The 25,844-nt window shown below is 43.4% G+C and overlaps 1 protein-coding gene across 1 annotated transcript in view; it reads right to left on the minus strand.

Moving 5' to 3' along the window:
• MTREX (Mtr4 exosome RNA helicase) overlaps positions 1 to 25,844 on the minus strand; it is a 124,548-nt gene that overhangs the window by 11,338 nt on the left and 87,366 nt on the right. Inside the window, exons 20-24 of the mRNA XM_077462719.1 lie at positions 17,367 to 17,477; positions 13,628 to 13,816; positions 11,117 to 11,280; positions 9,650 to 9,755; positions 1,616 to 1,672 (exon numbers count right to left, since the gene is read on the minus strand). Coding sequence (XP_077318845.1) covers positions 1,616 to 1,672; positions 9,650 to 9,755; positions 11,117 to 11,280; positions 13,628 to 13,816; positions 17,367 to 17,477 — 627 coding nt within the window. The remainder of the gene's footprint in view (positions 1 to 1,615; positions 1,673 to 9,649; positions 9,756 to 11,116; positions 11,281 to 13,627; positions 13,817 to 17,366; positions 17,478 to 25,844) is intronic.

A 25,844-nucleotide genomic window follows, 5' to 3' on the forward strand; every position in this document is an offset into this window, starting at 1 on the left:
CCTTTAACCACTTGCTTACTGGGCACTTAAACCCCCCTCAGTCCCAGACCAATTTTCAGCTTTCAGCGCTGATGCACTTTGAGTGACAATTACGCGGTCATACAACACTGTACCCAAATGAATTTTTTATCATTTTTTTCCCACAAATAGAGCTTTCTTTTGGTGGTATTTAGTTACAGCTCGGAGTTTTATTTTTTGCTAAACAAACAAAAAAAGATGCAAAAAAAAAAAAAAAAAAAAAAATCATGTTTTAATAGTTTGTTATAAAATTTTGCAAACGGGTCATTTTTCTCCTTCATTGAAGTGCGCTGATTAGGCGGCACTGATAGGCTGCATTGGTGGGCACTGATGGGCTGCATTGGTGGGCACTGATAGGCTGCACTGGTGGGCACTGATAGGCTGCACTGGTGGGCACTGATAGGCATAGTTAAGGCGGCACTAATAGGCACAGATAAGGCGGCACCGATGGGCACAGATAAGGCGGCACTGATGGGCAAAGATGGGCACAGATAAGATGGCACGGATGGGTGGCACGGATAAGTGGCACGGATGGGTGGCACGGATGGGCACTGATAGGTACCACAGATAGATGGGACTGATGGGCACTGATAGGTGGCACTGATAAGTGGCTCTGATAGGTGGCACTGCTGGGCACTGATGGGCGGCACTGCTGGGCACTGATGGGCGGCACTGGGGTGCAGCACCTGAGGCAGATTTTGGGTGGCACTGTGGGTGGCACTGCTGGGTGGCACTGTGGGCACTGCTGGGTGGCACTGTGGGCACTATGGGCACTGCTGGGTGGCACTGACAGGGGGGCACTTACTTTATTTCAGGATGGCACTGCGGGTGGCAGGTGGGCACTGGCAGGGGGCAGGTGTCCTTTTAAATTGCTGGCCGTGATCGGGACTGATGTCCCGAACACGGCCGCCGGCGATCGGCTTTTTTTTTTTCTCCTCGCGCTGTCAGCGCGAGGAGGAATACTAGCCGATTACCGGCTCCGTTTTATCACATGATCAGCTGTCATTGGCTGACAGCTGATCACGTGATAAGGGGTCGGGATCGACCCCTTACACGGATCGGTGATCAGGCGAGTCTCACGGACTCGCCGATCACAGAGCGCGCCGCGCGCGCCCCTCAGGGGGCGCGCAGGCCGCTCGTAACCGGGACTACGTCAATAGACGTAGTCCCGAAAATGTGGGTCCGCGCTATTGCCGTCATTTTGCAATAGCGCGGATCCCAAGTGGTTAATCACTGATATCTTATAGTCTGATTGAAAAGGAGACCACCCCCTTAATCCAAGAGTCTGAGATGAAACTGAATTTTTCATAACAAGGTTTGTTCAATATTAGTGGGGTCAAATTGACATTCATTTTTGACCGCAGAGATGAGAAAATTTGAAGAAGCAAGTGGAAAGTTCACAAACCATTATTTTTTTTATTTTTTTTTATAACATTGTCAAACATTACACAATGTTGAAAGCAAAAAACTTTTGTCCAATCATTGACTGTGCAAAGAATTGTGGTATGCATGTTCGCAGCCAGCTGCTTGGTAATAGTTTTAATATACAGCTGATTGTGGTAACACAATCATGATTATACATATATTGAGATATTACCTGCATATGCCGCAGTGGTCCGGCCAGTTGCTCTGTCAGTTTGGGCATTTCGCTGGACTAAAAAAAAAAAAAAAAAAAAATAAAAAGTGAAGAAGAAATATATGGCATCAATGAAAACACTGGGGCACTCACTCAGGTTGAACTGGATTTACTGGTGTCTTTATTCAACCTTACTATGTAGATTGTAAGCTCTAACGAGCAGGACCCTCTGATTCCTCTTGTACCAAATTGTAATGTAACTGTAATGTCTGCCCTCATGTTGTAAAGCTCTGAGCAAACTATTGGCGCTATATAAAACCTGTATAATAATAATAATAATATGTAACCTTTACAGTAGAACTAAGGACACCAGAGATAAAACCCTCCACAGAGTACAAGCATGACCTTCGCAGCAAATATCGGGGAGAGGCAGTGAGCCAAGTATAGAAATGTTGGAGTGAGGATTCTGGGAAATCCTGTCTAAAAACTACATAGTTGCTGCAGACTGAAATGGAAAGACACATTTAAAAATATTTCTTTCAAAGCAATTATGTTACATACATTTTTAATGAAACTTGGGGCGTCCTTTATTAGTGGGGTTTCTTTTCCTTTCAGTGATTGAATACTACTGCTGCTGCTTAACTTAGTTTCTAGGGGGTGCTAGCACTCATTAAAATGCATGTTGCTCCAATTAAAATTGCAGCTTACAGTCCACAGAAAGCTATTGTGAGTCATAGTTTAATACTGAATAATACAGCCAGATTCCCACCAATAATTCAGGACATAAAAGGGGTTTAGTTAACAAAAAAAAAAAAAAAAGACCCCCCCCCCCCCAAAACTACAGCATTATGGAGCTGACATAGAAAATCACTGCTTTAAAGTGGTTGTGTAAACCCTTACATATACCCAGTAAAGTTATTAGCCGGGCACACAGGATGACAAATCCTACTACTTACGTTGTACCTGTATCTGCAGTCTTCTCTACATCTGTTCAAAGTGCTGAATTTATAAGGACTGTAAACGGTCAGTAAAAAAGGGGTGGGGAGATGAAGTTACACTCAATGAGTGGAGTTCTGAGAGCTGATTGGAGGGAAGGGACACATCCCCTCCACACAGGAACAGATCTGAAGTGATCAATCAGCTGTAGGCCTCTCCTCTGTCACCTATTTTTCTCTTGTTGTCAGGAAAACTTGTCAGAAGTAATTTGTGCAGATATCAGAGGAACAAAGCAGTAGACAGAAATGACACTTGGTGCTCTGGATAGAGACAAGTACACACTATAGAGGGATTTGCTTTGTTCATATTTCATGTCTGAGGTTTACAACCACTTTAAGCAGCTTGCTATGGGGGTGCCTGAGCCGAGCCACAGCTCTGTGTGTCCATTCAGATAGGGAGCCGTGGCTTAGCGCCACCCCTTTTCTCTCCTCATTGGCTAACTGCAGCAGGAGCCAATGGCCCCGCACTGCTGTCTCGGACAATGAGGAGTGGAATCCTGGGCAGCAGAGACACTCCTGCAGCATCGCTGGATCTAGATGGACCTTCGGTGAGTATTAGGGGGGCTAAGGAGGGCTGCGGCAAACACAATGCTTTTTATCTAATGGAAAGAATGCATTAAGATAAAAAGCCTTTTGCCTTCTTAAGACCAATTTAAGAGCAGGTATGTCTCGAGGCAGTTCATACCCATTGCAGGGACACACCAGAAACTCGACATGCTCAGATAAGATTATGAACGAATGTGAGGACCTTAGATTGTAGGCTATTTGAGGGCATGGACTGATGTGAATGTGCAACATATATATATATATATGTATATGTAAAGAGCCGTGTAAATTGACAGCGCTATAAGGACCAATTACACTTGATTAGACTTCAACACACATTAAAGCGCCTACCGCTTCAACATGTTTTGATGCTTCTGCAATGGTGTGTGTGTGTGTGTGTGTGTGTGTGTGTGTGTGTGTGTGTGTGTGTGTGTGTGTGTGTGTGTGTGTGTGTCCTGCAATTTCTCCAAAGCAATTAAAGCCTCTCAAAAACTAGGTGCTTCAAACGATCTTTGTCAGACTTCTATGGAGGCTTTGAAGCACCACTAAAGCTACATGGGATATAATTTTTGAAGCAAACAAGGTGTAAACAGGACTGTAAGCTAACCATTTCATTTAGTGTCAGGAGCATTGATTGCTGTTCAGAGAGCTTTAATAAAGCGTGTCCGAAGCCAAGTTTTGAAGCAAGTGTAAACTAGCCCTAAAAAAGTATCTGTAATATACTTAATGCATTTAGGCAACTGGACGTGGTGAAGACGACTTCCTGAAGTTCAAACCTAGCATTTGAATGGAGAAGAAAGGGGATTTAAGTGACTTTGAATGCGCATAGTTGTTGGTGCCAGACGGGCTGGTCTGAGTATTTCAAAAACTGCTGATCTACTGGGAATTTCATGCACAACCATCTCTAGGGTTTACAGAGAATGAGCTAAAAAATATCTAGTGAGGGGCAGTTATGTGTATGAAAATGCCTTGTTGATGTGAGAGGAGAATGGGCAGACTGGTTTGAGATGATAGAAAGGCAACAGTAACTCAAAAAAACACTCGTTACAACCAAGGTATGCAGAATACCATCTCTGAACACACAACACATCGAACCTTGAAGTAGATGGGCTACAGCAGCAGAAGACCACACCAGGTGCCACTCCTCTCAGATAAGAACAGGAAACTGAGGCTTAAATTTGCACAGGCTCAACAAAATTGGACAATAGAAGATTGGAAAAACATTGCCTGATCTGATGAGTCAATTTCAGTTGCGACATTCAGATGGTAGGGTCAGAATTTGATGCAAACATGAAAGCATGGATCCATTCTGCCTTGTATCAATGTTTCAGGCTGGTGGTGTAATTGTGTGGGGGATGTTTTCTTGGCACACTTTGGGCCACTTAGTATTGTTTAAATACTAATTTAAGCCTACATGAGTATTGCTGACGATCATGCCCATCCCTTTATGACTACAGTGTACCCATCGTCTGATGGCTCCTTCCAGCAGGATAATGCAAGGTGTCACGCAAATCATCTCAAACTGGTTTCTTGAACATGATAATGAGATCACTGCACTCCAATGGCCTCCACAGTCACCAGATCTCAATCCAACAGAGCACCTGTGGGATGTGGTGGAAGGAAGATTTGCATCATCGATGTGCAGCTGACAAATCTGAAGCAACTGCATGATGCTATCATGTCACTATGGGCCAAAACTCCTGAGGGATGTTTCCAACATCTTGTTGAATCTATGCCACAAAGAATTAGGACAGTTCTGAAGGCAAAAAGGGGTCCAACCCAGTACTAGCAAAGTGTACCTAATAAAGTGGCCAGTGAGTGCATATATTATATCTAATATATATATATATATATATATATATATATATATATATATATATATATATATATATATATATATATATATATATATATATATATACACACACACACACATACATATACACACACACACGTACCCTATTGATTCTGTAGTTCAATGCTCACAAAATCAATTTTCCTTCTCATCCAGCTAAAATTTTGTAGAACACTCAAGGGAAAGTAAAAATGGCTTGTGTAAATACTTTACTGCGGCTCTCATAAGTCAGGGCAGCATTAGAATAAGCCCAGCTAGAGGCATCCCGAAGGTGCCATGTTTTTTCATAAAAGTATGTAGCGATGACACTTTGGACAAAGTGTCATTCATGTGTAAATGTAGTTTTTGCCACAGAACAGTAAAGGGGTTCTGAGGGTTAATTATGTAGGTTAACTTTGACATTAGTTTGGCTGGGCTGTGTTAGAGTTCTGTCTGGTCATGTGTACAGTGAGGTGCACATGACAGGCCAGAACCAGGCCTGGTTGGACATTTTGGGTACCAGCTTCAGAGCCAATCAGTGGGTGTGCCGGGCCACGCTGAGGAGTCTGGGGAGGGGTACTTAAGATGTTGAGGTCACGTGTTACATATGGTTCGTTTGTGAAGCCCTAGCAGTCTGTTCCCGATCCTGGACCGGGGTAGGCCTGCGAAGGGGTCCTGGTCACGGGAGCGTTTGTCGCTCCGCAACATGCTTCAGTTGGTTAACCCCAATAGACCAGCCTGGCCTGGGGTAGGGATCCGTCCGTTTCAGAGTTCGGAACCGGCTGGTCCGAGGCGCAGTAACTGAGGGAGGATTCAAGGCGTCCGGGTGTGCTCTCGGCTTGGAGGGGCACCGCAGCTCGTGCAAGTGACCGGAGGACGACTCTTCGGAGGAGGGCCAACAAGCTGGCATCCTGAGAAGTGCCTGGTTACGGAGTTGGGAAGGACACTGACGAATCCACACTTTTTCCACTACTATCAAGGAGACAGAGAACGTTCCAGGTACTGAGGAAAAGGTTCCTGTTCACTTTCAGTTACAACTTGTTCAAGGTCAGAGATTTCACAAGTTCTGAGTCAAAGTGCTGTTTGCCATAATCTCTGGCTGGAGATTTGTCCAGCCTTGAAGTGCCCAGCTGCGAGTGGCTACTCTCTGGGTCGTACTAGAGACTTGTTATATCTGCAGTTCAAGGTGCCCTCTGTTCCCATACGAGACTGTGTTGTTGGATGTTACCCCTACAAATAAAAAACCTTTCAAAAGGACTTTATTGGTGTCAGCGTCCAAAGTTGTTGGGTACCAACCCTGGGAACCCCTAGACGTGGAAGAACAAGCCAAGCGGAGGTAACCGGTAAGCCCAAAAGTTAAGGCCGCCCTGAAAAGGGTTATGGCCGCTATAAATATTATGACTGATTATGCGATTATCACAAATGCAAACTTGTCCACTTATCAAACACATTTTCAGAGGAGGACAGAAAGAGGTTGGAGTCCAGCATAATTTTCATGCAAAATCTCAAGTTCCACCTGAAAAAGGCATTTTCTCCTCAACAAACCTAGAACTTTAGTTTAAACTACATGGATTGCCATCCAGCAGATTGTATTTCCTAATAAAGTGGTGTATGCTGGACCAGACATCCCTCTTCACCAATATACATCTAAAGACCAGCAACTTCCTCTGGAGGAACAGCTGTACAAACAGAGCACTTAATAAGCAAGTGTCCCCGGATTCCAGCTGTGCTCTGTGTGACATGTGCTCCCCATGAAAGACGAAATGTTTGTTTTCTGCACACTCACCCATCTCTAAGAGAGTTCAAATAGCTACCAGAAGCCCCCAGCTTAGGGAACTCATTTGGCAGAAAACAAAACAAAAAACACAGCACTGCCCCCAGACCTCCCAATCATGTCAGCCTTCCCCCTACTGAACATACAATGAGCCACAGCTGCTTCTCCCAAAGAAAACCTGGAGCTCCCCCTGTACTAAACGCTACAATACATCCTAATTGGACTAATACAAAGCAACTGGAGATGACCCTGCTAATAGGATAGAAGATTACTACCTTAATAAGGAAATCTGATCTAAAAGACAAAGCTGAGACTGAATTGGGTCAAACGGCCTATTTACATTTTCATGCGGCAGAAAAATGCGGTATAAAAATATTTTTTCATGTGTTAAGAGGTATTGCTGGATTACTGCAAAAGAATGAGTTACCTTAAAACACATTGCATCCCATTGCTGTTCAGCCAGGGGACAATTTTCTTGGTTCAGTAATGCAGCTTTCGGTGTTGCCTCTCCACCTACAGCCTGCATCTGCATTATCTGAGACTTGCTGAAAGCCTATTAGGCCCCTTCCACATGGGGCGGATTCTGCAAGGAGTCCACTTGCTCAACAAGGGATCTTGTCCACCAATTCCCGCTTAGCAAGCGAGAGACTGGCCTGTGTCCAACTGCCATCCGATTCAATACGCTAGACAGAAAGGGATTGGATCCCCATCCGTCTGGATCTTAGTGGCTAGATTGGATATAGGCAGGTGTAAAAAGGAAATGTCCGTTTACACCCTCCACTCTATAAAAGGAGAATGGAGGGTCTGCCTGGAAAACTGACAGGAAGACCTGATCAGGGGAGTGGCCTGGCAGGAGTCCAGGCTGAGGTTGCCACTCTGAACACCACCATAGAACCGCACACGCGTGTGGCACCTTTCTCCCCCCTTGAGACCTAGTCAGTCTGTTTGTGTAAAAGGGGCCTTAAAAGTGTTTAAATTTACAGCAGAGTTCCCTTTAAAATCTGTCTTTAACACCCCCAAAACTGGAGCTGAACAGTGCGTTAAAAAGGGAAACCATAATGGTTTTAGATCCTTATATATTGTATTGTTAGTTTTTAGGCAGTTTTCTATTTTTTTTTTTGTTTTACAATAATTTAAAAATAAAAAATTGACTACATGCCTAAGGATTCCATAGAGCATTTTAGATCAGACAGCACAGAACAGCTGGCTTTGCAGTTCCCTTTGGCTGACTGAAACCATGCACTGAGTAGCCCTACAGGGGTGTAGAGGATCAAATACTTATTTTACTCACTGAATTGCAACTCTGTTTAAAAACATTTGTATCATGTGTTTTTTCTGGATTTGTGGTTGATATTGTCTCTACCATTTAAAATACACCTATGATAAAAATTATAGACCCTCCATTTCTTTGTAAGTTGGCAAACTTACAAAAACTGCAGGAGACCACCCCAGGGCTACCGCCCCGCCAGACCAACCCAGGGCTACCGCCCCGCTAGACCAACCCAGGGCTACCGCCCCGCTAGACCAACCCAGGGCTACCGCCCCGCTAGACCAACCCAGGGCTACCGCCCCGCTAAATCACCCAAGGGCTACAGTCCCGGCAACAGGGGGCATCCACTAAGGCCCCTCACAGGGGGCACCTACGAAGGGCCCACATAACCCCTGAAAAGGGGTGGCCCTCAGACCCCACAGCGCCACTCCCCTGGAAGGTGGTGTCTGGTGTGGCCGCATGGACTAGGCCGCAAAAGCCACAGCCTAAATTTTCGAAAGCCCATCGCAGGTGCACAGGTCCGTGGGGGAACCAGACCAGGTTAGAGCCGAGGAAGGAGGGCGGATGCCTGCAACGGAAAGCAGCCGCCTCCACCGCCTGCTCTAGGGCGGCCCCGCACGTTGCTAGATGTGGCCTAAATTCTCGCCCGCCCGCCACGAGTGTTCGGTAGGCTGCAAAGCTGCAGCCTAAAATTAGTGGAGGGCCTCCACAGGGAGCGTGGATCTGCGGATGCCTGGTCACCCACCCAACCGGTGCCAAGGTGTACCCCCCCCATAGTGACAACCCTGGAGGGGAGTTGGACAGAGTGTCCGAAGCACCTTAGCCAGAGGCCTGGGCCTCCCCGGGGATGTGGAGGAGAAACTCACGAGGGACTCACCACCCCAGGTAAGGAGAGGAGGGGGGCCCTTACTTACTGCTCCAGCAAAGCACAGGTAATGCTCCCAGACAGATCCTCCTTGAAACCAAAGTGGGGGGGGGCTGTCGGCCATGAGGAACGCTGGGACACAGGCCAAGACCCGGTCCTATGCGACCTCGCGAGGCGTTTAACTTGCAGGGCCAGCCCCTGTCCAGTGGGGCTATGTGGAGGACAACCTAGCACGTAGCTGCGGTCTGCACTCGCTCGCTGGCCAGACATGTGAGACCACTGGATCTTAGTGTTCAGCCTGTCACCCAGTCTGGCAGTTAATTGTAGATCTCACAGGAAAAATCCAAGAGAAAAAAAAAAGCAGTTTAAAAAGCAAAAAATTGCCAGGACCAGAGATCCCAGCAGGGAACTAGGTCCTTACTTCGGACTAGGCAGGAGGAAAAAAAAAAACTGAAGACCTATAGCAGAGAGGTGTATATCACCCAGGACTGCCCATAGGCGTAGCCAAGTCTTTTTTCTGCCTAGTGTCCTACTCCTGTAGGGGGCGATATAACCCTGTGGTTCTGAATAATGGAGCGCTGTGTCTGTCAATGAACGAAAGAGAAAGGGGGATTTCCTGTGTGCACTTTTCAAACTGTAAACATGAGGCATGCCTTTAGGAAAGTCTTACATCCCTATCATCAACCTTTAAAAATTGGGCGTGATAGGGTTCAATAAGGAGCAAACTCTGTTCATAAGCATCGACCATGCGGTTTGAGAAAGGACACTTACATTCTCCTGGAACACAAAGCAGCTGAGCAGTGAAGTAACTTGTTCCGCTGTCAGGTCATTGAAATGGCCATTAAACATCATCTCGGTGAGGAGGAGTTCATCGGCACTGCAAGAAGATTGAAACAGTTAGACTAAAACAACCTTTTTACCCCAAAGGGACCATTTCATCTGAAGCAAGTGTAAATGTCTCAAACTAGCGGTCAGTGGAAATAATTAGCCACTTACACTGGTGGTCAAAATTCCACCTCTTCATACAGCTAAAATCATTGGCGTTATGCCAGTGGCTATGCCAAATGGCATCAGCCACAGTTAATGGGGTTGTAAACCCTCTGCGTTTATTGCAACAGTGACCCTGAGCCCCCCTTATACGTACCAGAGCCTGTAATTCCCACAACGGGAACGAGCACACCAGCTCTGGCCGGCGTCTCGTGTCCCGATTGGATTTTTTTCAGTAGAGCCATTGGCTCCCGCTGATGTCAATCAAATCCAATGATGCGGGTGCCCGAGACCAGTCCTGTTGTCTGCATTAATAGATGGAGCAGCAGGACATGGGAGCACGCCCACATGGGTGTCCTATAGGAGAGCGCTGCTCAGACGGGACACTCGAGAAGAGGAGGAGCCAGGAGCGCAACGGAGGGACCCCAGGAGGAGGAGGATCGGGGGCCACTCTGTGCATAGCCAGCTGCACAGAGGAGGCAAGTATGACTTTTTTTTTTTCTTTTAAAGCTGAACAATTACAACCCCTTTAAAAAGGCCTACAACAACTCCTCTCTACCACCTCATCCTCTCCGCCCAAAATCCTTCACCCACTTTAAAGTCTAAAACGGTTATAAATTTTATAGTTTACAATGATTTATAATGATTAAGGGCAGATTACACAGAGCTAAAACATAGGTTGCCATTGCTGAAAATATCTTTGAAAATTACAATTGCCTGGCAGTGATTCCAAGTTCTGAAGCCAAAGAGCATTCCTGGTAGGTGGTCAGCAATGGCAATATTCATATTTTTCACACAATGGAATCAATTCAATCCATACTAAAAAATAAAAATTTCAGTGCACACAGCTATTTTTAAAATGCAGTCTGCGAGATGTGGTAGGGTTTAGTAAAATTTAAAAAAGTCAATCTAGCGCCTTGAAACATAGTTGTACCAAAAGTGGGACTTTTGAGGCACAACATTTACATATTCAAATCTTATTTTATTATGTATTAATCTCTCTTGTTCACATATAATGATCTTTTAGCTCCCAACAAGTAACATCACACTGTCAATACTGTTGTGTATAATGTTATGGAAAAGATTATGTACAAATACTACATTTTAGATGAATAAAATAAGATTTTAATTTATAGAACAATTGATGTGCCACAAAAGTCCCACTTTTTTGATACTAGTACGTTTCAAGGTGCTAGAATATATACCGGTCTCTTCTGCATTCAAAATCCTGCCGGTACACCTCCTGTTTACCTGCTGATTTCACAAGCAACTCGTCCTTTCACTTCAATGACATCGGAGGAGCTGGCAAATCCCATCCGCCTGAGCACACGCTTCCGACATTTCAGCTCATCCATCTGTAGCACTGTGCGAGCCTTCTTCAGCTCATGCTTCGCAGTTCTGATATCTACTGCAATCTGTAGACAAAAATACTTGCTTATAGATTTGATTTTTCAGGAAAACAAGGCAGATCGAATTTGCAAGTGAAAGTGCAACATATACAGCAATGGCCAAAAGTTTTGAGAATGAAACAAATTAATTTTCCAAGCCTGCTGCCTCCAGTTTTATGATTGCAATTCATCTGATCACTCTTCATAACATTCTGGATTATGTACAAATTGCCAAGTCCTTCTGTGCCACGAAAATTAATTTAATTCCATAAAAAAACATTTCCACTGCATTTGTGAAGAAAGCTTCAGTGCGCCCAAGAAAGTCCATCAAGCACCAGGACTGTCTCCTACAGTTAATTCAGCTGCAGGATCTGGGCTCTACAAATGCAGAGCTGGTTCAGGAATGGCAGCAGGCAGGTGTGAATGCATCTGCATGCACAGTGAGGCGAAGACTTTTGTAGGATGGCCTGGTGTCAAGAAGAGCTGCAAAGGAGCTACTTCAGGGACAGACTGATATTCTGTAAAAGGTACAGGGACTGGACTGCTGAGAACTGAGGTAAAGTCATTTTCTCTGATGAATCCCCTTTGATTGTTTGAGGCATCTGGAAAAAAATCCTTGTCCGGAGAAGAAAAGGTGAGCGCTACTATTAGTCCTGTGTCATGCCAACAGTAAAGCATCCTGAGACCATTCATATAAAATATAAAATGGGGGGGGGGGCCTCTAAGTGTAGTATTAAAACCGTATCATTTATTGCACAAGATTAAAAAACACTTACAGGAACCAAGTAGTCGGCTCCATGCTTTCCAGCTTGAACTGGAAGAGGAAATTATGTCACCAGCAGGGGGCAGGAGGTAGGTGTCAGGACTGTCATTCCACAGACACAGCCCTGACCCCTTCCTCTTCCAGTTCAAGCTGGACAGCATGGAGCTCACTACTTCCTGGTTTTCCTGAATGTACAGCTATTCAGCACAACATCACACCAGAACCTTTCCCAGCTACCCGGATCATGCGAGGAGCCTGTGGGACACAGTAAAACTGGCAAGACTACATACTTCTAACAAGCATTACTCCCACTTACATCTTGTAACTGTTTTTAATCTTGTGCAATAAGGAGGTGATCTACCCCCCCCCCCCCGTTTTTTTTTTAATATGTTTTGCAGAGTTGCTGGACACACTCGGAGGATGGCTGCCTTACCGCGGTTCAACTTTGTTTTTACCTAAAGACTGACTAATCAAATGTACATTATTGCTTTACCTCCATGAGACCATTCATGTGTGGGGTTTCTTCTCAGGCAAAATTGTGAGTGAGCCCCCTTAGCTAAGAACACAGCCATGAATAAAGAATGGTACAAAAACCATCTTTCAAGAGCAACTTCTCCCAGCCATCCAAGAACAGTTTGGTGACAAACGATGCCTTTTCCAGCATGACGAAGCATCTACAGAGGGTGATAACTAAAAGGCTTGGGGAAAAATCTAATCAAAATTTTGCCTCCATGACCAGGAAACTCCCAGACCTTAATCCTATTGAGAACTTCTGGTCAATCCTCAAGAGGTGGGTGAACAAAACCCACCCCCAAACAAATTGACAAATTCTAATCTTTGATTATGCAAGAATGGGCTGCCATCAGTCAGGATGTGGCCCAGAAGTTGACAGCATGCCAGACAAATGCAGAGGTATGGAAAAAGAAGGGTCAACAAGGCAAATATTGACTCTCTGCTTAAACTTAAAGGGGTTGTAAAGTCTCAAGGTCTTTCACCTTAATGCAATCTAATGCTCGTTTGCATTTTGTGCAAAACAAAAATGCGAGGGTAGGATTGCCTGAAAATGTGTACAAATACGCGCAAATAAATACAAACACCTGAATTTACCCCTGAAAAAGTAGATGCTCAATAGGAGTATCACGTGCAAGAGGCCTAATAAGCCCATCAGATGACACACCCAGTTCCAGTGCTTTTTTTCTGCACCCAAACACATACATTATTCTCAATGGCACTGTTCACACCAGTGCTTGCAGTTCCAAAAAAAAAAAAAAAAAAAAAAAAAAAAAAGTAGGATATATTGCATTTTTACTGCACAGAATTGTACTGGAATGCAGTAAAAACACACAAATGCATTCAAAATTCACTGGACCTCAGAACAGCGGGGGGGAGGGGGGGCACAGAAAAATAAAATAAAAATCACCTGGAACGCAGCAAAAACGCATTGGAATGCATCAAAATCACACATGCAGAAACGCATCTGGAGGACATTTTTGTGGCATGAACTGGCACTCAATCCTCAGAAAAACACAAGGCATCTTTATAATTCTTTTAAGAACAGGAGAAAGGACTAAAAAGGAAGAAAGGACATTCAATAGTTTAGGAGAAACTTACCTGGGCCTTTTTCTCGCACAGTTTGTAGAGGGTCTCCAGATTAGGATCATTATTGAGCGGGTGTGAATACATTCGGTGTTCAAATGCCTCAGTTTTCTGAACCACCTTTTTCAGCCCGGGATCTTTAATACCCATGTCATCAATGGGATCCAACAGAGGTACGCCATCAGGGAAGCGCTTCTGAACCTCCTGAAGAATATCAAATGCAAGTGTTTGTAGGGTAATGGAGAGTGATTTGTAAAATATTGTGAACACTCGATCTTTATAGAAAAATATGTTCCTCCAGATGCAGTTCAATATCAATAGAATGTTTAGTCAGCCTTTGGCTGGCAAAGTGACAACTACACAAGGAGAATGCATATCACATACCTGTGCTGCACTGCCAGCTGGGGACCTGGGACCCATCAGCTATCTGTATTCTATACACAATTAACCTGTTTCACACTCCAGCCTTCCAGACACCACAAACCTTCTACAAATGTCGTAGAAAAGAGTTGAGTCCATACAAAAGTCAATCTTACGCAGGCAGATCAGTTTTCAAGAGTAACAAACTTTGTCGCAAATTCTTACCAGTTTCTGCTCTGAAGAAAGTGGTAGTGTGATTACATCAATGTGCAAAGTGAATTTGAATAGGAGGGATTTTGTCATTATCAGCTGATGCACTTGCAGGGCTCCAATGAGGAAAATTACAGGTTCGGCATCCCTTTAAATGTGATTAACCCTTTGGGGGTATCTCAAAAACAAAATTTTTGTTGCAGAGGATACCCAAAATCTGATTTGTATCTTAGTACAGACATCTGAGAAAATAAGTGTGCCAATCACACAAGCTGAACACATCCAGGTTGCCATATTGAAATTAACTTTACAAAAGATTACAGCACTGCAGATTGAAAAGGAAAGGTAATTTTTAAAAATAAAATCCAATTACAATATGGCTTGTGTAGCAGTTCTGTATGCTTTATTTTTCCCAATGACAGGGGCATTACCCTTTAAGTATATTTTTTTTTCTTAAAGGCATCCTAAATAGATATTTTATTTCAATTCTGTAGAAAGAAAAATGTACAATACAGAAATTATTCATAGTTTAAGGCTGCTATTGTAACATTCTCATCTAAAAATACATGTACAGAAAATGTTATGACATTGGATAGAGCTGTGCTTGGCTACACTTAGAGGCGCCTCTCTTCTCTTTTACACTCTGTAGCTCCAGCTGGATTTTGCTTCTAACCCCCTTGTGGAGACTGTCATTTGTGGATGGACATTTTATGGTTACACAACCTGGTCACATTGCTATATATATATATATATATATATATATATATATATATATATATATATATATATATATATATATATATATATATATTTTTTTTATTCTTTAAGCTTATGCAACATAACACATTAATAAGACATGCTATCACAGCCCTGACAAAGATTATCAGCGGTGACAAAGAGGAAATTAAAATAACATAGGTTAATTGTCACTAATCGAACTATGCTATAATCTTTTTATATCGACTATAAACTGAAATACCTATGAATAAATGGCTGTGGAACGAATCATCTGAGTTTCCATTATTTCTTAATGGGAAATTTGCTCTGATATACAAGTGCTTTGGATTATAAGCTTGTTTCCGGAACCAATTATGCTCACAGTCCAAGGCTTTACTGTACTGCCCAAAAGGCCTGCCTTGTATTCTGCACTTGGCACATTTTATTGCACGTATCATTGGCACTAGCACAGCACGTGTGTTTTTCTTTTGTTTACCGGCATAGATGAAGGGTGCAGGTTTTGGGGCCTGCCCAAATGTTAAGGAGAAGATCTGTGGCCCTCAGGTCTATTTCCTCTTCCCTTTGGGGATCCCTGTTCAGAAAAGCCCTCACCAGGTAATTGGTGGACCGATTTCGGCAGGTCCCTAAAGAGCAGGGCCCACCTGGCTTCATCCCAAGTCAAACAGAGCACCTTGCCCTGGTCAGGAGACTTGTGCCCTGGTGAGTTCAGGGGTTGAGGCCCTTCCTCTTTGAAGGTTGATCTGTTACTGTACCCTTGTGCATTTTTTTCTCTACAGGCAGTTTGTCAAGAACTGTGGAATTTCATAAGAAAAAAAAACTTCTATGCACAGAAATGCAGCCCAGAGAAAGTCATAATGTAAAGAATGTGCAGTGTCAGGATTTCCATGCCCTCAACTTTCTGTAGCCAGAGAAATCTTATTAGCTCAGTTACACCATCATTACAGCTTTAGAGGCAGTAATTGGTGTGATTGAATAGCATCCACTTCTGCCAAGGTGGTCAGTAGGAAACCCACAAAACCGTCAGAGAACTGTACGAGCGCTGCCACATTTTCTGTGGGGATGAGACACGGCAATCATTCCAAGGTTAAATTACTAAAATTTAATATAGTAGCTAAATACTGAGAACTATCTGAAACGACAGCCAATGAGTATCAGGCTTGAGTAAAATATTGAAGCTATTTGGTCATGTATAAAATTAATGTTAGCTGGGATCATCATTCTACTTCATATGTGGACAATCTATAAATGGTACTAAGAACTTGCCAGACCTTTTCGATTGTCAGTGGACATGGTCACAAGTATCTGGTATATGGCACACAGAAAATGTTTTTACTTAAGCTCAGAGTATATTCATGGAGGTACAACCTTATGCAACCATGTAAAACTTTGAGATCTCCATTCAGCAAATCGGACCTCTGCAGAGAGAGAACCACTTCGACACAGACAGCAATGGTTCTTTCTATGCAGCAAACTGGAATGTATTTAGCAGATCGGAACAAAGTTATATTGGGCTTAAACAGGTTGCAAAGCGCTGGACGTTTCTTTTAAAAAAAAATTCCCCCTGCAGGGTAAAGTCATGATGTGCTAGTATGCATCGTATACTAGCACATTATGTGAAAATTAGCTTAAAACAAAGCTGTTCCATTACTGTGATGTCTGCGTTGCAGGGGCTCCCATCTTCACCCATCTTGCTTCCAGCTCTTTGACTGGCTGGAGCCGTGATGACATTACTTCCGTGCATGTGCGCCGGAACCACCGTTCACGGCACAGGATTCTGAAGGAATGGCACGGGTGGCCGCTCCTTCAGAGTGCACCAGGGATACACCAGGGATATCACTGACTGCGTCCAATGTAAATATTTCCTAAACAGTGCACGCTCAGGAGATATTTACACTACCTATAGGTAAAAGTCAGTAAAAAGTTTATTTCCTCTTTAAAAGTTCACTGGCTTCTTAAGAAAATGAATGTATGTATGTAGAATGTTCATTGCCTAGCACTGATTGCACTTGAGAGCCTGTTCTATTCAAAACCAAACGAGTTCTTGGCAACAGAAGAGGTATTGCACTCACTACAATGGCTCATGCCTCCTACCTTCCCCTCTATTTTAATGCTGCAGCCTCAGCCTTTGACAATTCTGGGAGTAAAGGATGCCTGTGCTTGTCACTCAGTGCTGTGGTTCTATCCTTCAACCAAGGTCACTGCTGAATCCTTCCTGACAGGCCAGGGAAGGAACCACAATGGGTTCCTTCTAGGCAACTGAATTATTTGTTTAGAAACCTAAAAAGGGTCTCTAAATGCTACTTTTTGCTACGCTTATTTTAAGACATTTCACCCAATTTTTGCATACTGTTAAATCCTCTGTTGCCACAGGTCCAATTTCATTGTATGAAAACAAAATATTAAATTGAAGAGGATAAACACATTCTTCAGAAATATATTAACTTACCTGGATAGACTTAAGTACACTTTGTCTGTTATCCAGAGGCCGAAGATCCTTTGGAATATACAGGCGAACGCTGCTGATTGCCGTCAGCAAATGTAACACGACTGGAACCACCTGAATAGAGAATAAAAGATTTTCCTTACATCAATAGAGCATCCCATGTCAGACCATTAAAATATAAGGATGTGTATATATGTAGAAATAAACGTTTCTGTAGATGATAGAAAAATGAATGTAACCTAATTTGCAACATCTGGTACCAGGTTTGCTTCTTTTAAACCAGTTTGATTCCAGCAGGAAGGGATGAAAGCCTAATAATATGGTTTTAATGAAATACTGGCATTTTCAGAAGAGGTAAATAGGCGTCTCCCTATTCTTTTAGCAGAGTTCCCTGGCTGTGTCTAATATTTTCTGAGGCAAGGACCCGAAAAAAAGTAAACAGATCGTTCCTTCTGACTTTCCTCACTGTTTGCTTGTTCCAGAGTCAGTGACTCAAAGTACTGAAGCCAAGAGGCAGTCAAATAACTTGTAGGATTAAAAGCTGGCTAGCTATCCAAACCTGCACCTGAGTCTGCGGGGAATTTACCCCCCATCCCTCTTTCCCTACCCCTTTTCTCTACACCCCCCCCCCCCCCTTCTTGTTTCTCTCCATGTCTTACCCTTTTCCTCCGATGTTCTTTATCTTACTCTTGGGAGTGAGCTCTCCAAGATAATCTGACCTCACAGGACTTGGAGTGTTTATGTCATCCATTTAGTTGGTATCTACTGTTCAGAATGTTCAAATATTTTATGCAACAATGTTGTCCTCCTGTGTAGGTGTATCTGCTGTCATTTTTATTTCTATGAAATCAATAAAAACCATTGCACAGGAAAGCTGGCCAGCAATGACTGCCCCCAGGTCTCAAAGACCAGGCTAAGCAATTCTGCACTATTTTTCTAAGCCTTACCAGAAGCCCTTCAAATAATCCTCATTTCCACTGTATTGGGAACACACTCGTTACCTCTCAACCTTACAGCTGACATGAGCAATAGAGCAGTATTATCTTGTGGGAGTAAATGGCAAATATGTCTTTCAATAAAATTGGTACCTTCATACACAGTGTCTTGCAAAAGTATTCACCCCCCCGGCTTTTTACCCATTTTGTTACATTACAGCCTTTAGGTTCATGCTTTTTTTTAATCTGAATTATATGTGATGGATCAGAACAGTCTAAGTTGGTGAAGTAAAATTAGAATATATACATAAAACCATTTTTCAGAAATAAACGGAGAATTGGCAGATACGTATGTATTCAACCCCCTTTGTTATGAAGCCCATAAAAAGCTCTGGTGTAACCAATTACCATAAGAAGTCACATAATTAGTGAAATGATGTCCACCTGTGTGCAATCTAAGTGTCACATGATCCATCATTACATATACATGAAAGGCCCCAGAGGCTGAAACACCTAAACAAGAGGCACCACTAACCAAACACTGCCATGAAGACCAAGGAACTCTCCAAACAAGTAAGGGACAATGTTGTTGAGAAGTACAAGTCAGGGTTAGCATATAAAAACAATATCTAAATCTTTGATGATCTCTAGGAGCACCATCAAATCTATCATAACCAAATGGAAAGAACATGGCACAACAGCAAACCTGCCAAGAGATGGCCACACACCAAAACTTACGGACCGGGCAAGGTCCATGGCGCAAACCCAACACATCAACCAAAGAATGCCATCCCCACAGTAAAACATGGAGGTGGCAGCATCATGCTGTGGGGATGTTTTTCAGTAGTCGGGACTGAGAAACTGGGCAGAGTTTAGGGAAAGATGGATGGTGCTAAATACAGCGATATTCTTGAGCAAAACCCGTACCAATCTGTGTGATTTGAGGCTAGGATGGAGGTTCACCTTCCAGCAGGACAATGACCCCACACACACTGATAAAGTAACACTTGAGTGGTTTAAGAGGAAACATGTAAATGTGTTGGCGTGGCCTCGTCAAAGCCCTGACCTCAATCCAATAGAAAATCTGTGGTCAGACTTAAAGATTGCTGTTCACAAGCGCAAACCATCCAACTTGAAGGAGCTGGAGCAGTTTTGCGAGGAGGAATGAGCAAAAATTCCAGTGGTAAGATGTGGCAAGTGTATAGAGACCTATCAGAAAGCAACTTGGAGCTGCCATAGCCGCAAGAAGTGGCTCTACTATTGACTTTAGGGGGGGGGGGGGGGGGTGAATAGTTATGCACATTGACTTTTTCTGTTATTTTGTCCTATTTGTTGGTCGCTTCACAATAAAAAAAAAAAAACAAAAAAAACACATCTTCCAAGTTGTGGGCATGTTCTGTAAATTAAATTATGCAAATCCTCAAACAATCCATGTTAATTACAGGTTGTGAGGCATCAAAACACGAAAAATGCCAAGGGGGGGGGGGGGGGGGCGAAGGTTTCTGAAGAGAACAATAATACAATAGGCAGGCATTAGCTCCTTGGTTTAATTTGCTTGTATGCTGTAAGGACTTGCTAAAGTTTTGTAGGAGGGTGTCAACTCAGGGTAAGGCAGGTTTTGCTACCATTTGTGTGGTTTAATATTAGGTCTCATGCACACTGGATGTTCCAAAAATGCTTAGTAGCATTAGCTGTAGAATTTGTTTTTCAGTGTTTTTGCAGTAGCATATTTCAGTTTTTTTTTTTGCAAAACTACACTCCCACAAAGGCTTATGGCTCAAAAATGCTGTTGAACTCAGAATAGGTACCCTTTATAAATAAAGATAAAAGCACCCAATAAGAGAACACCATCATTGTCCTGTGTGCCGCCTTCCCCCATCCTAGTGTCCTCCACTCCTCTTTACATCATTCCTCTCACAATAGTGCCCTCTGCTGACCCTCCCACACAGTTTTTCTCCTCCCCCCCCCCCCCCACGCACACAATAGTGCCGTCTGCCTCCCCATAGAAGTGTCCTCTGCCCCTCCTACTATTGCATTGTCCTGTGGGCCCCTCTGTCCCCTTCACACACCCCCACTGTAGTGTCCCCCCAAAAAGCACCGTTCTTTGTCCCCTTCACACCCTCCCCGCACTGTAGTATTCTCCTGCAGCCCCAAACATGCAGTGTCCTCTGCACACCCCCCCCCTTTGAAGTTACCCCTGTCTCCTTCATGCCTCTGCCCCCCCTGTAGTGTCCTCTGCCCCATTCACACCCACCCCCACTGTAGAGTCTTCTGTCCTCTTTACCCCCCCTCCCCCCCACTGTAGTGTTCACTGCCTACCCATACAATGCCCCCTACACACCTGACACCCCCCCCCCCCCATCCAGTACGGTGGGTGACTTCTCCCAATTTCCACGTTGCAGTGAAGAGGAAAGTGACAGAGTGACAGCAGTGGCTGGGGGAAGGTCTGTGTGGGGCTGTGCTCCTAATTGACCCATCGGCTACCGGCTGTCGACGGCTTGCCGACCCCCCCAGTAAAGCATGCTTGTTATACTCACTGTAGAACCTAAGGTGTTAATAGGCTGCTTGATCCTGTCTTCTCTGATCCTCCCCTTCTTACACTGTCCCCTAATTTCCTGATTACGCAGTCTATGGACTCAGGCTGCACATGCTCAGTTTTGTGTGCATTGCTAGAGGTTTCCCCCCCCTTAGGAGAGTGAATGTGATCAGCACAGGGCCAGTCAGCACTGTCCAGACAGGGGGTCAGGGGTCTCGCAGTCTCATAGGACAGCCGGAAAACTACTCCTACAAGCTTTATTGGGCCATTACGTTTTTCCGGCAAGGGGGGTGAGGGAAGCTGTCCCCACCAGGAGAAGACCATGAATATTGCTGGTGGCTATAACAGCTGCTAGCAATAAAAGCATGTAAAATCTGGCAGGCTGGTTGATCCCGAGTTGATCAACTTGGGTACATTCAACCTGCCCATACACATGGTTTGAATACCAGCCGTTCCGGCAGGAATTAAAACATCTATTGTGGGCTTAACCCTCACTACAGCTATTGGTTAACAGATGAGTTTTTTGTGTGCCTTCTAACAAGCCTACCTCAGGAGTTAATCTTTCAATGGGGGGAGCCTGTCTCCTGCCCGTGTACTTTTTGTGCATCTGTAATAGAACCGTAATAAAAATGTACTCCTAATAAAAAAACGTTACATACATGTATCCAAATTAAATATTAACACTTCTAATTCACACAGTATTTGCCCAGCTGAACAAATGGGTGGTAAATCTGCAAAGGATCAAGTCTTAGCTCTGACGTATGACTGGAAGAACCCATGTATATCAGACAAATACTTGTACTGTGTTTATAAACAGCCAAAAACAATCCTACATGGATCAACTATTTTTGCAAAGAATAAGTATACAGAAACATAGAAAGTCAAACAGTGGACATCAAGACAAATCACAGCCCTATGAGAATTTCGGGATGTTTCCCAGAAGACCATTTGTGGAAATGCTGTCTCTGTAACAATTAATCTAAACATATACTACATATTCAAGACAGATTTCTACATGTCAAGGGATCATTTGCTTGCAAATTTAAAACACTGCCACACCACTAAATAGAAATGATAATCCTTTTCATAAGTGAACACATCCTACCTGTACTGCAATTTTAGCTTTTCAAGGGTTGTGTCAATTTGACCATAACCTCATTGTGTGTGGACTGCCCGTCAGTCACCCCCTGCTCACTAGTGGCAGCCGTGCCATGCAGAGCAAAGCAGGGAGTTCACTTTTAAACAGAAGCCCCACCACCAGGCACTCACCTTTCTTCTACAAACCACAATGCAAACAATTTCAGTAGAAGGTATTGGGAAATTCTGCCTCACTTTCCTTCCTCTGCCCTGACATAGTTGGTCAATAGTCGGCCCTGAATATTCCCCAAAGGGATTACTACCACAGCTAGTTGTATAAACATTAATGCTAGACTTGGCTGAATGCCCAGGCTTACTTTTATGGAGGAGAGGAGAGAGAAGAGGGGGACTTTGCATAGGCAATAGAACCAGAGGAAGGACTCAGAGGGGCAGAGAAAATTGCTACAGTGATGAAGAGGAGCAACGTTTTGCTTAAAGTGGATGTAAACCCTCAAATATACCCAGTGAAGTGAACAGCCTCAGGATGATACACAGAGATGAATCAAATATCCCTACATTTTTACATGTATATCTGCTGTCTTCACCTTCACCTTCTGTTTAGAAAGTGCACATCCTGTTCGATTTTTCACTTCATCATTCATCTGTAGGAGGAGATCAATGCAAGACACTGAGAAAGCCGAATGGAGGAAAGGCGCACACCCCCCTCCCCACACATACAGAGTGTGCCTGTGAATTGTTCAGCTGCCTGCTAATCTATAGCAACCTCCTGCAATGCACAAGTCCATCTCTGGGCCTAGGAGAGCATGTTAAAAGTTATCAGCCTGATAACAGAGGAATGGGCAGGACAGAGCTACTAGACTATGTGCTTTGAAGAGAGAGAACAAAACACTGCAGATAGATGTGCCCAACTCCAATTTCATGAATGGGGTTTACATCCACTTTAAGGGAGTGTACAAGAAGTGGGGTGTAACCAAGACCTTCTACAGGTAGCAAGGTCTAGGGGTCTTGTGAGTCCACGGGAAGAAGTTGACAGATGTGAAATGGAACAATTTAAAGGATAGGGTTCCCTTATATCCTACTAGGTGAGAACTTCCTCACATAAGGAAAGGCCTCCATCTACCTCACATTGAGAATGAAGGGCTACCCATCTAGGAGGTTGGAACGTATAACAAATACCAGGGGAAAAGATACTGGGCAAGCTCTTGGCGAGAGTCTGTAGAGCAGTCACATAACTGAATGTGTTTGGTCTGTTGCACTGAAGAGGAAAAAAAATATTTTAGTCAGGAGCTTTTTTGAAAAAGGTCTCATAGGCACCCTGGGACATGATATGGGTCTAGTGGTATAGCACAAGTAGTATGGGGTGATAGGGAGTAAATCATCACATTATGGTTGCTATTAACCACTTGCCGACTAGCTGCATACCGGTACATCGATGGACTAAGTGGTTACACTGGGATGATGCCTGCAGCTGTAGACATCATCCCCCATACCGTTTTCTGGGGCGACGTTTGGCTCTTTTGTAAAAGCAATCCTAGTGGCTAACTAGAGGCTGGGGGAGAGAATGTCGTCATGACTTATTAAAAGGATGCCCCTCAGGGATGCCCGTCAATGCCTCATCAGTGCTGCCCTTAAGTGCCCGTCTGTGAAGGAGAACATTTTATAACAAATGTATTTTTCTTCAAAATTGTCATTTTTATTTGTGTAGCAAAAAATAAAAATCCCAGTGGTGATCAAATACCACCAAAAGAAAGCTCTATTTGTGTGAAAAAAAGAAAAAAGTTTCACATGGGTAGGGGGGGGAGGGGGGGGGGAGTTCCCTGCATTAAAGTGGTTAACCACTTCAGCCCTGGAAGATTTTACACCCTTCCTGACCAGAGCACTTTTTACAATTTGGCACTGCGTTGCTTTAACGGACAATTGCACGGTCATGCAATGCTGTAACCAAACAAAATTTGCATCCTTTTTTGCCCACAAATAGAGATTTCTTTTGGTGGTATTTGATCACCTCTGTGGTTTTAATTTTTTGCCCTATAAACAAAAAAAAGAGTGACAATTTTGAAAAAAAAATACATTTCTTTACTTTTTGCTATAATAAATTATGCCCCATTTTTTTTAAAAACAAAAACAAATTTCTTCATCAGTTTGGGGTGATATATATTCTTCTACAAACTATGGAAAAGGTTTATGGCATTTTTTTACACTAGTAATGGCGGCGAGATGCGATTTTTAGTGGTACTGCGACATTGCGGCGGACAGATCGGACACTTGACATTTTGGACCACTGACATTTATACAGTGATCAATGCTATAAAAATGCATGGAGAGAAGGGGTTAACACTAGGGGGCGATCAAGGGGTTAAATGTGTGTTCCCTCAGCATGTTCTAACTGTATGGGGATGTGACTTATTAGGGGAGGAGACATATCGTTGTTCCTACTTTGTAGAAACAAACGACATGTCTCCTCTGTCCTGACAGCACAGGGATTTGGCTGTTTACACACCCCAATACCTGTGCTCGTGCATGCGATCGCACGTGACCAGCGGCGATCGTGCCCACCAGTTATGCAAAATCTGGGTCACCCGCTATGCGGCAGCCATGTGCGGCTCTTAAAGGGAAACCTGTATATGTGCAGGATTTGGCTCAGGAGAGCCATTGTGCTGCAGTAAATCTGCGTGAGCTGATCGAGAACCGATTATGCCACCAAAATTAGCGTGTGCTGTAAATTGCCTCTAGCATTGCTCCTGTTTCTTCTTGCTGGAGGCTGCCATTTTCCTGAAGCCCAGAGCCCCTGAACAGTAGTAAATCATGAAAGTGGAATTAACAGTTACATTCGTGGAATGCTGGGATTGCTAACTGTCATATTTGCTTAGGTCTTCAACCAAACTGTCAAACCATCAGATGGCTGGAGTCATAATTGCAGTGGCAGATAAAACAGAAGGAGCTTCCTTGGCTGTAAAGGATAGGAGGGTTTAAATGTAAAGAAAGGTTACCCTCGCGCCACAGTAATTATAGAAAAAAGAAAAATACACAAACAAAAAAGATTATGGTTGCAGCAAAGCACCGACAGGGGTTCAAACCCTCCCCTGAGTGAGTAAAAGGCAAATGTATGAAAGTGGTGTTGCGCTCCTTAAATAAATATAGCAGTAAATATGTGAAGTACACAATGTACAAAATTAAAAGTGAATATTCCTACAAACTATAAACGCATGAAAAAAAGGTGCATTCAATAAAGTGCATACAAGTGCTCGGGTAGGTACATAATATATCCAAAGTGCACAGATTGCAGTGATAATAGAATCTGCAACGTGATTAAAAAACACTCAATAATCTAATATCAAAGGTGCAACAAGGAAAAAATACATATATGACAATAAAATCAAAAAAATAAATAAATTATATAAAGTATATTTCACAGTCCGCATTAGATCATGCACTGCAAAAAAATATATATTAATCCACTCTATGTGCAAATATCTGGTAATCCCGTGAGAGAGAAAAAAATATATATAACAATAAAATTATAGACAGATTAATGTATTGTATAGAGTATATTCCACAGTCCGTATCGGATCATGCACTGAAAAAAGTCCACTCTGTGTGCAAATATCTGCTAATCCCGTGAGTGACTCTTTATTCCATAGGTGATAGCGTGCAAGGTGTCCACACACTGGTAGCAATGGCTACCTTACCTTACTGCTGTAAGGGAACAGCATATATCCTTTTGAGCAGGTGGTAGATGTAAACAACAATGGATGCCCCCCTCTCTCGGTCCTCAGTCAAAGGTAGCATATACATCCATAGGAGAAGAGAAAATGCTAATAGTGAAGTATGTAATGCAATCCGAACTTTATTTTTTAAAAAGGACACAGTCCAGGGTACTCACATTTAGCATAAACCATAAATGCAAAAAAC

Source organism: Lithobates pipiens, unplaced genomic scaffold, assembly GCF_037356315.1.
Source record: "Lithobates pipiens isolate NorthernLeopardFrog02 unplaced genomic scaffold, aLitPip1_a1.2 Scaffold_3, whole genome shotgun sequence".
Classification (NCBI taxonomy): Eukaryota; Metazoa; Chordata; class Amphibia; order Anura; family Ranidae; genus Lithobates; species Lithobates pipiens.